General features: G+C 44.2%; 1 protein-coding gene across 4 annotated transcripts in view; it reads left to right on the top strand.

Annotated features, from left to right (window-relative positions):
* emsy (EMSY transcriptional repressor, BRCA2 interacting) overlaps window positions 1–8,542 on the top strand; it is a 36,389-nt gene extending 27,847 nt beyond the window's left edge. Inside the window, exons 14-20 of one of the 4 annotated variants that reach the window (XM_041952970.1) lie at window positions 558–723; window positions 846–1,013; window positions 2,103–2,258; window positions 2,993–3,159; window positions 3,953–4,522; window positions 5,179–5,583; window positions 6,610–8,542. In XM_041952970.1, coding sequence (XP_041808904.1) covers window positions 558–723; window positions 846–1,013; window positions 2,103–2,258; window positions 2,993–3,159; window positions 3,953–4,522; window positions 5,179–5,583; window positions 6,610–6,780 — 1,803 coding nt within the window. In that variant the 3' untranslated portion in view covers window positions 6,781–8,542. Of the gene's footprint in view, window positions 1–557; window positions 724–845; window positions 1,014–2,102; window positions 2,259–2,992; window positions 3,160–3,952; window positions 4,523–5,178; window positions 5,584–6,597 lie in introns of all 4 variants that reach the window. The other 3 variants (XM_041952969.1, XM_041952968.1, XM_041952971.1) reach the window with 3 other exon arrangements.
* The last annotated feature ends 2,647 nt before the right edge of the window (window positions 8,543–11,189 follow it).

Genomic DNA, 11,189 nt, shown 5'->3' on the forward strand with positions numbered 1-11,189 from the left:
AAACAATATCATCATGCCACCTACTTTATAGCAGTGATGCCCAACCTGGGCTGTTTGTACCCCAGGATTACTTCTGTAGTTACTGGAGTAATATAGATATGTAATATGGCTGCGTCCTAACCGCAGTGGCCTGGGTTCAGCCCTTTGCTGCACGTCCAGTCAACCAATATCCAATCAATTACCAGCTACGGCGAGCCCATTAGACTAGAATTGCCTCCAGCCCACCTGAGTCAACTGTTATAAAACCTGCCATGGTTGAGAATGTGTGAAAGCTTGTTAGCGAGTGAGTTAGTGAGCAGAGACGTCAAATAAATCCCTAATATGACTGGATGAATGGTGGAAACATCCAACTTCTGCCCCTCCATCAGCAATTCCTGGATTGCTACGTCACTGTTTGAAATGAATATTGTAGCGTGATTGTTAGTGTTGATGAAGGGCTGCTTGAGCTCATCTGATGGGGCTGCGGGGGCTCATCTGACGGGGCTGCGGAGGCAGTTAGAAGGGTTGGGAGCTGCTGCTTTACAGGACGCTGAAGGTTTCTTTTGTTTTCCTTCCAGGTTCTCATCAAGCCCAAACCGGTCTTCCAGACGGCGGTGGTGAGCGAACAGACCAGGCAGCTAGTCACTGAGACGCTGCAGCAGGTGACCCGGTCTGCAGACATCGGGCAGGGTCAGACCTCAGGCCAGGACGGGTCCACAAAGGACGAGTCGGGCAGCTTAGCGGGTGAGGCCTCCTATGGATGTGCTCAGAGTTAACTTCCTTTTCGTTTTTCTGTGGCAAAGAGTGTAATCTGGAAAAATCCTGACACGATGCCTGTTTGTGAACACTGTCCCGTCGTTCCTCAGAACCTCCGCCTGTAGTGCATGTGGTGTCCTCCAGAGAGCAGGATTGGACAGAGCAGGAAGTATCAGTTGAGTCCAGCCCCACTATTATCTACCAGGAGGTGTCTGGCGGGGAATCCCAGTCCGCCACCTCCACCATAAAAGCCCTGCTGGAGCTGCAACAGACGACAGGTGAGCCCCTAAGCCTGTAGAGGGGTGCTGAAAAGAGAGGGAGGGGGGGGGATCAGCTGATAGAGGGCGAGGTGAAATGTTTCAGCCAAAGAACTTTCATCATACCGTCCCACCCTTTCCTCCGACAGATTCAATGCTTTGTTGTTCATGACCTTTCAGGAGACACAGACCCACAGTAATGACGTTTTCCGCCTGAGGCTTTGTTTTCATTAGCTCACTGGGCTCCAAACCTGTGGAACTGGGTTGATGAGTAGACAGGAAGAGATAAAGATTACCACGGAATATTTGAATGCAGGAACAATTTGTTAGACTGGGTCACGTATAAGAACTGCATCACAAAAGACTTACAAATACTGTTTTCACCCGCTTAATAACTCCCATTTGTCCAAATCACAGCTTAGCAACCGCAACTGTGTTTATCTGCTCTGATGTAAGCTGCAATCATTAGCACGTCCGGCTAGCTTACTACTTAAAACAACGGCCTCGGCTAAGCAGCCAAAAGCAGAGAAATCTGATCTGACTAATTATTAATTAGCTCTACATGTTAACTCCAACAATGCTGTTTTTTTACTTCCATGTCCTCTTCATGGAGCCTCATGTAGTGAGGATGCTAACCTTCAGTCTGGCACAGACACATAAGTCTCAGTCTTTTAGGACAATATAGTTAATAAGGCCATCAAGTAGACCCCTTTTACAGACGTCTCAAAATCTTCTCAAAACACTTAATATGAGTCAGAACTAGTCAGCTGGAAACCAAGACTGAAATCTTGACAATGAATGATCAATTAGTTCTACTTTGCTCTTTTTTATTTCTGTTAAGGTAGCACTGGTGAAACTCAACACTTCCTGTACAGATGTTTCATATTAAAAGCAATCCAGTGGGTCAGAGGGCATAATCCCCTCCTTTCCTCGTAGGCTTTTAACTTGGAACACATGCAGGAAGTGTTGGGTTTCATTATCAGTAGCTTAATGCCAAAAGAAAGGATGGCAAATTAGAAACAATTGGAATTAATTTGTGAACATGTTAAAAAGAGAAGTTATGAGTGATCTGCATCGGTATATGAGTTTGAGTGTTTTCCCTCTGGGCAGTGAAGGAAAAGGGCGAGTCCAAACCCAGACAGCACACCATCGACCTGAGCCAGATGGCCGTGCCCATCCAGCTGGCCCAGGAGAAGAAGCCCAGCCCAGAGTCCCCGAGACCCTCCACCTCAGAGGCTGAACCCAGCACTGAGTACGTCACGGCAGGTACGTCTCTCCAGCCTGCTGCATGACATGATGTCACAGTGGTAGGGGAAATACTCTAGCTTTACCACTGTTGAGAAACTCTGTAACAAGTAAAAGTCCAGCATTTAAGATAAGATAAGATAAGATAAACCTTTTTTATCCCCAGCTGGGGAAATTTGGTGTTACAGGCAGCATCAATAGAAATGGCAATAGCGAGGCAAAACTATGTATATTTAAGACTTACGTCATAAAAGTACACAAGTATTAGTGTCAAAATATACTTAAAGTACTAAATGTAAAAGTACTACATTATGCAAAATAATGTGTATTGTATTGCTGGGTTGTAATTACTGGTGTATTAATGTGTAAACATCACTAATGTTGCAGCTGATAAAGGTGGTGCTGTTCCAGAATCCAGAATAATTCATCAGGATTTATTAGTTTATTCATATTTTGTGTCTAGTGCTAGTAACTAATGTCAAATAAATGTAGTAGAGTAGAAGTAAAAAGCAGCATACAGTGGAACCACGCATACATTAAGTACATTAAAATGGTACTTAAGCACAGTACTTGAGTAAATGTACATGTAGCACTGAAATACATATATGACGTCATCAGTCCAAGCACTTCCTATTATTTGCAGCTCAAAATGTCATCAGGACAAAGTACACTTCAAACTGAAACCTGTGTGTGTGTGTATGTCGGTGTGGGTGCGTGCACCCGTGTGTGTGCTTGTGCGTTTTTCCCCTGTCCAGGTAAAGTAAGCAGAGTGGGAGTGGCCTCAGAGGACGATGACGTGGTCATGTCCTCCAGTCAGCAGATGGGGAAGCCTTACAAAACCAGCAGCAGCGGCCAGGTCACCGTGGTAACCAAACCGGTCGCTGTCTCGTCTGCAGCCGCTGTGTCGCACGTCAGCCACATGGTGAGGACACTTGAGAGCAGGACTGCAGATACTCATGTGTATACAAACTGGTCTGCTTTTATAAATGGCAGTTTTAGGACACATTGGCCAACAAGTGAACTAAAACAGTAGATCGTGTAATACATCAGAGTGCACAGTACCCATATTATACAAACATTTTCTCACTTAGCACTAGTGGTGTTTAACCATATAAATAGTTTTTTTTGGATTTATGTGGTCAATGTTTGTGATTTCTGCCTCCACCCTCATTCATTGGAGGTGGAATTTTGTTCGTGGTGCTCACAACCTTTAAAAATCCATTTAAAAATACTGTGGGCACCACAAACCACTCTGGATAACCCACAGCGCACGCTGCCTTTAGTCTACATAGGAAGTATTTCTCCAGTCAAAAGTACTGCAGTTTCAGTAAAAAACATTCACAGAGAAGTCTGTTGGCTAAATGTTTTCAGTCATGTTATGTACGCTTGTGTTGTCACTCATATAACACATAAACACTGATCAGCGGTTCATTTCTAGTTCTTACTTTAATTACCGTTACTTAAATTAAGTCTTTTTTTTTATTATTTATGTTTTAAAGCAGAACAGGAAATGAGGCAAATGAACAAAACCAAGAAATAAATCAGAAGACTCATCATCTGAACTGTTTGTTTTAAATCAAAGTTTTATTCTGACGGCTTGAGTGTTTGATTGTCTGAGCTTCTGAACATCATGTACATGTGGTTAGCTCTCTGGAGGTGGGTGTCATCCTACTTTTGAAAACATCCTTCTGTTGTCCTCTTTGTGACTGTCTCAGCCGTCTGACAGCCACGGTAAGACGGAGGCTGTGTTGGAGGTGGGGGAGATGGAAGGCGACACCTTGGACCCCCAGACGGGCTTGTTCTACCGCTCCAGCCAACCAGCTGCAGATCCCGTGAAGCAAACCGCCCACTCTGCAGGCACTCAGCCGCCTTCCTTGAGCCAAGCAGAGGCCGAGCAGAGCCGGCACAGCTCCGCCTCCACCCAGCCGCCGCCGCCACCACAGCTGCAGAGCAAACCTCAAATCAGCCAGCCTTCCTCTTCCTCCACTGCCTTCCCCTCCACTCCCCCTCTGACAAAGAAACTCCCGAAGCTACGAGAGCAGATTCCGCCCAAACCCCAGGCCTTAACCCAGAGCCCCAAAGACAGACCCCTGACCGCACCAGCCCAAGCCGGGGCAAAGGTCACAAGCCCGGGCACGCCAACCAAGCCCCTGGTGACGCCGCAGCTCCCGAAGCTCCAGCAAGCACCCACGTCCCACCACAGGCCCCTGCACACATCCATGTCCCACCCTCCCCCACTGCAGGCGCACCACCCCGTCAGCACCGAAAAGACTTCCTCCAGCCAGGTGAGTGGTTTGCACCCAGCGCCGGGCAGCACTGCCAGGAGGAAGACTTACACGGCTTCAGGCTTTTCTGTTTCTGTTGCGTGACGCCTTCAGCTGCATCACTGGATTTCAAAATTAATTTCAACAGAAGCCCTGAGGGAGTCGACACTCGTCATGGCTTTTTCTTGAGGCACCTGACGCATAACCAGTTCGTGTGAAGGTGCAGGGGTTTTTCCTGACTTCCTGTCAAATGTAGTAAAACATTTGTCAAGTTTACCTCGAACAGACTGATAACAGCAAGAAACTGATTTATGGTTGTTTCACCACTGGTGGCAACTGCTTTCTTCTAAAACCGTAACAGTTGTTCAGACATAATTTTCACGCTTACTTACATGTGAAGAGCATTGGTTAATTTTTAAATGATCATTAAAATGACAGATTTATGACTATAAATAACCAAAATAAGTTAATCTGAAGTTCAGCTGAAATCAGATTTCATGTTTTATACTCTGCTGAAGTATTCATATCTGCTCTGTAAGGCACTCGTCCTGTGTTTCCTTTGAGAACAAAATCGGACACCAAACACACAGAAATACTTTTCACTGCAAAACAACAGCAGCTCTCAGTTTCCAGTTCTTATACATGTGTTTTTTCCTCATCAAATATTTTCACCACAGCAGCCAATCATCACACAGAGCGCCACTGTGACGAAGATCACCTTCGGCAGCTCCCACCACTCATCGCCGGTCTTCAGCAGCGGCGAGGCCACCGCCAAACTGATCCCCGAGTCCAGCTCTGGGCCCTCAGGAGACAAGCCCTCGGTGTCGGACATCCTGAAGATCTCCATGATGGAGGCGGAGATCGATCCGAGCACAGAACCCATGGTGGTGGATTCCTCCAGCGACTGCGGCCCCCTGGGGAAGGCCCTGGAGGTCCAGGCCGTGTCCGGCACTCTGGACTCGGGCCAGTTCATCAGCAGCTCGGGGACCTCCCTGCATCATTCCCACACAAAGTCCCAGCAGTTCAGCTGCATGCAGGGCCTCACAGCACAGAGGAGCAAAGAGGACCTGGAGGTGATTGAGGTGAGACAGTTATCTGTACCCACAGAGCTCCAGAGACAGACTGATCTGCTGGTTTGTCCAGGTCTCTTTCACATATTCTTCTTTATTAAAGCGTATTTATAACTGAGTTATGTGATGGAAGCATCAGACCACACTAATAATGCAGAGGGCAAAAGATGGTTATTTTTGCAAAATATTAAAAAGTCACAGTTTTTGTATTTACTTTAAAAGAATTGGTGCATCTTCATAAACATTGACGTTTTCTAAACCATCACTTTAAATGCTCTTAGGTTCACTGAAGAGTTAATTCTCAGCCATAGACCCGACACTGCTCCGAAAAAACAACAACATGGACCTTATACTTTAACCGGATTATATGATATAATATCAGTTTATTTAGGTTTCACCTAAAACCTTCAAAATGAGGTTTTAGGTGAAACCTAAATAAACTGAAAATACTAAAACATTACTCTCTGACTATTTTGTTTTTTTAGAATTAACTTTAATTTGATTGACTCGTGTTTGTCCACTTCAATATGAAGCTACAGCCAGCAGCTGGTTAGCTTAGTTTAGCATAAAAACTGGATACGGTGGGAAAAAAACGTCTCTAAAACTCACTAATTAACAAGTTATAAATTTAGGTTTTTAATGTCTGTCCTGAAGTGTAAAAACGAGAAGTTGTGACTTGGGGTTTATCTGCTGGAACTATCTATCGGCCGACTGATAACGCAGTAAAGCAAACAGCTGGATTTTCCAAAATAGGTTGAACTATTGCTTCAACTCGAAGCTGAAAATGTTTGGCAACAAAGACGGAAAATACCTGAAGCTTCACCATTCGCACTTACAGTCTCTAACACCAGCAATTAGACACATCCTCTGGAAAAGCAGGTGGTTTTGTATGCTTAAAGGTACCTTTAAACTAAAATATCAACTTCATTTAAATTGCGATATGTCAGTATTGACTATTACAAAAAAATGTTGTTACCTCACTGGAAATCGAACTGACTGAAACCCAAATGTGACTAACACATGCAGGTGATTCCTCAGTACTCCATCCTGCCGGACTCCAGCCAGTCTAATGTGGTGGTGGAGCCCAGCGGCTTCCTGGAGATCACCAACTACACCAGCCAGCAGCTGGAGGAGGACAGCCCCATGGAGCAGGAGGTGGACAGCAGCAACGACGAGGCCACGGCAGCCAGTCCCCCGGACCAACCGTAGCCCCCCGGGGTGGAGGCGCTGAGGGGAGCTGAGCAGATTTGGCTCCAACAAGCAGACTAATGATTTGTTTTTAGCCTCCGACCCAGTGGACAAAGACTTTCTGGCTGTTTTTTATGGCGCAAGAGCAAAAATGCGTTCTGTTTTTGTGTAAATATTAGTTTGTTCAGAACAAGTATTGTTTCTTCCCTACAACTAACGACACGTGTGGTTTTTATGGCCAGGGAGCAGCGCTGGGTGTCAAATGTGGGAGCGAGGCGAAAGGATTAGTTTTGGTGCAGCCCCAGACAGTTGGAAAGCAGCCTCTCCAAACATACAAGACTTAATTGTTCCAGTGTGAACTGGACCAAGTGTTTCTTGCAGGACTTTGCAGGACAGTTACACATTCATGAGACTGATGTGGATTCTGTACCTGGTGCCACTGTGCGTCGCCTCAGAAACAAGCAGCCGGATCAGACCACCACAGGCCTGCATTTATTAAGACGGTTGTTAGGCTGTTGATGGACATCTTGTTTGGATGACCTGAAGGTTTTACCACCAGATGAACAGTTTTTTTTTCTTTTGACTGAAGTGCAAATCTGTGAATCTCCAACATCAGTCCTGTAAGCATTTCAGTTTTCAGATGAGAGTGGAGTTAATCGCTGCCTGAAACATAAAAGAAAAGAGTCCTGGAGGAAGGAAAGAGTCAACACATGTTAATGTTCATTGTAACTGATGTAATGTAAAAAACAAAGAAAAAAAAGATTTAGCTTTTTTTGTAAGATATATTCTGGAGTTCAAAAAGTTGCTGTGAGGATTTCACTGAGTATGCATTTGCTTTTTGCATAGTGGCTTTTAAACTATGCATTTTATACCTTTTCAGACTAGATGAATAGTTAAAATCATTTAATCTGCACAATAAATCAGCTGCGTAGAATGTCTCAGTTTATACAGTTTGATTGGTTGCAAAAAGAGTGAACTGTTGGATGTAGAAAGACAAAACGAGGGAGTCTCGGTGTTCAAGTTGTTGTCCAGGTTACTCTGATTTGAATAATAATTCATGTCTGATATGGTTTTTACACAGAAAAGTTCAACCCCTCATTGAAAAATCCTGCTGCTGGACCCAGCGTTTGAGCTCTGGAAGCTTCACATTTCCTTGTTACAATAGTTTAGTAGCTTCCAGATTAGATTATTTAGATTTCATAAGATTTTGCTCATACGTAAACGTCTTAAACTGAGATTCAAGGTGAGCAGAGAAACTTTCCCTGTCTGCCGAAAACGGCCTTTTAGTGTCAGACATCATCCTGCACAGTGAAGCTTAAACATTTAAGTGAATTAACAGTCAGCAAAGCACATTTTTGACTGGCGGGGGGCCTCAAAATCTCTTGCAGTTGTCAATAAAGAAAAATGTCAAAATGGAACCAGCAGCGGATGAAATACTGTATTTTATGGAATCGCTTTGATCCACAGATCTTTACTCATCTTTTTGTGTCAACGTTGACGTGCAAAATCACCGCTTTAAACGATAAAAAAGTTTTTATGTGGTTCGACGCTGACCTTTCAGGAAGGCCAGATCTGCAGAGTCCAGAACAAGAGAAGTTATCATAGCTCATTAGCTGTGTTGCTTCATCCACTCCACTCCTGAACTTCCTGTACCAGCACATAAACTGTTCCACAGAAGAGGAACCGTCTGCAGACAGAGGTCAACCATACAAATACGACTCTTGAATAAACTGATTTAAGGTTCATTAGGTCATAACTTAATAATCTGTTCTCTGTGATGGGTCGGGTAGGATTAATGTCACATATCTGGCACTGCCAAGATAAATTATACATGTCAGGATATATTTTTAGAAATCTTTTATCAGACAGAAACCATTCAAAATGATTTCATGTATCATCTATTTTGTGTGCAGTAGATCTGTGTGTCTCTTGCTGTTTTAAAGGCTGAATTCATTATTTGATTACTCCTCTCAGCTCTTGCTGCTGTTTTTGTATTTCTGTAAGTGACAGGATGTTACATCATGGTCACAGCGCACTTTGGGGCAAATACCAGAAATACTTCACACAAGTAGGCGTTTAAGTACTTACAAATCCTGCAGCAGTGGGAGCTGTTAGTGCTGTCATGTTGCCGGCTGGCTAACGTGCTAGCGGTTAGCTCACCAGGGGCAGTAGTTTGCCATCTAGCCCTGTCGATAGTCACGACGCCACCAAGGTTGTAGCATCATTTGTTTTGGCAAGGACGCACCAATGAATCTTCCTGTGTCACTTTTGAGGTGTGACCAAGCCTTAAGTCTCTAGTATGCATCAAGTCCAAAAACGTTGGATCCCAAATTTCCCTTTAAGCAACCGATAGCATGTTTTCACCTGACCCTCCCTGCCTGAGAAGTCTATTGAAGTCCACACCTTCAGTTTGTAAACTGGAAATTTGTCATCTGCAGGCCCAGGCTGATTTAACCATGACATCACTGTGATATCATCTGGGGTTATTTTCAGACTCAAACTCCTGCAGAGCCACAAAAAGCTGACCTTCATATGTAAATTTGGTGGAGAACTTAGAACTTCGTGAGGACGAACCTGCAGACTCTGGGTTTTGGAGGAGAGCCTTGAAGAATCGGGTCACGTCACCACCAGTTGTTGCTTCACAGCTTGTCAGGCAGCCTCACATTCAGGTTTCTTTTGATTCCAATGGTGGACAAAAACCTTAAACTCATGTGTTGCTCAGTAATCCAGAAGTGTCGGTGTAAATATTTCCACAGCTCCCAGTGATCCATACTGGAATGTATGAAGCATTAAAACAGAAAAGTCAAACAAATTAACTGGATTTATTATTTAGCTCAACCCAACTAAAGCTGTGGAGTCAAAAAGGAAGCTCTTTTAAACAAGAATTCTGCTGACATTCATTTTAAGAGGGACTTCATACCATGTAAAGATGCACACTGAAGCCTCAGAAGCGTCCCTTCATGGAGAAGTTCGGGTAAGAGCGTAGTGATGTTGACAAATTGAGAGCAGCACTTTGGTTCGTGGGTGGAACAGATAGTCGTGTTTGAGGTCAAACCAGAAGTTTGTTATGTCGGTCCAGAAATCCCAGAGCAGTCTGGATGGTTTTATGAAGCAATAAAGTTTCATTTGAATGTGTCTTTACAGCTCGGAGCATTAGATTAGATGTAGTGGAAGTATTCAGATCTTCTACTTAGAAATAGAAATGCTGCATGTAAAATATCACCTTTAAAAGCACTTTAGCTGACCTGTTTCACTCTCATTATTGATCATTTATGTGCCGCAGACTTGTTTGACACTCTAACTGCCGCCCAACTCTTGAGCTACAACACATCCAGATTCTCAAAACACATAGATCAGGTTTTATAGCGCGTTTTGAGACGTTTTTGGCTACATACAATTGTCATATATCCACTTACACGTGGCCTGAAATCGGCTCAGGCGGCCAAAAAAACTGGGATTTATGGTGGCTCCTACTGGCAAATGTAAAAACATATTTATTGCGTTATAAAGACTATTCGAGCCAAGCTTTGTGTTTACTGGGCGCTGTGTGGTGGTGTTAGAGGTTTTTCTCTTGGCTCTGCACACTTGTAAAAGCCTTAATGCACACTCCCTGGTAGAGTCCAGCCCCACACAGGCGCTTTTTCTCCGCATGTTGAAAGTGATCCACTGGGCTCCTGGGGGCTCATATCCAGCCCGCAGAATCTGATTGGCTGGCCTCAACCTGAAGACATGTGGCTCTGTTTAGGAGCATGCTGACTTACCGTCCCTCCGCCCTGCACCCCTGCTTGGATAATGTTGCCAGAGTCCTGCAGGATAACACAGTTTACGCTGCAGTGCTGACTCACCTGACTGAGAAACAACTGCAAGGAGCAGCATGTCTCATCTCTGCTGTTCGGTTAGAAAAACTAGATTTAATTCTGCAGTTTGAAATCTATCATTAGCATCTATGTGTATGTATGTAACATGCATGTGGAGATTCATGCTAAGACAACATGCTAACACATAACACGTTTCAGAGGGAGTGCTAGTCAAATCGACGGCGTCTGACACATCCCCAGAAGGCAGCTGCCGATGTTTTAGCCGCTACGTTCAACAACTTTATCCCTATGACGACAGGATTTTCGTGCCATCTTCAAGTGTGTATAAATGTTAGCATGTTAACATGCTAACATTGCAATTTTCGCTTGATAACAAGCCAACATGCTAATGCTATACACACCAAGGTTAACAAGTAATGCTAATGCTAATGTGTGGTCATGGTCTTTATGCTCGACATGTTCTCAGTCTGTAAGGCAGTCAGACTAAATTTAGCAAGCTCAAATGTAGCGGCACATTGGAAAAAGCATGAAAGAGTTTGGGAGGGGTCCCAGTATAAAACTGCTTGAGCTAACTTGGTTAGCAGGGTAATAATAGCATCATTGCTATCAACA

This window comes from Chelmon rostratus, chromosome 14 (genome assembly GCF_017976325.1).
Source record: "Chelmon rostratus isolate fCheRos1 chromosome 14, fCheRos1.pri, whole genome shotgun sequence".
Classification (NCBI taxonomy): Eukaryota; Metazoa; Chordata; class Actinopteri; order Chaetodontiformes; family Chaetodontidae; genus Chelmon; species Chelmon rostratus.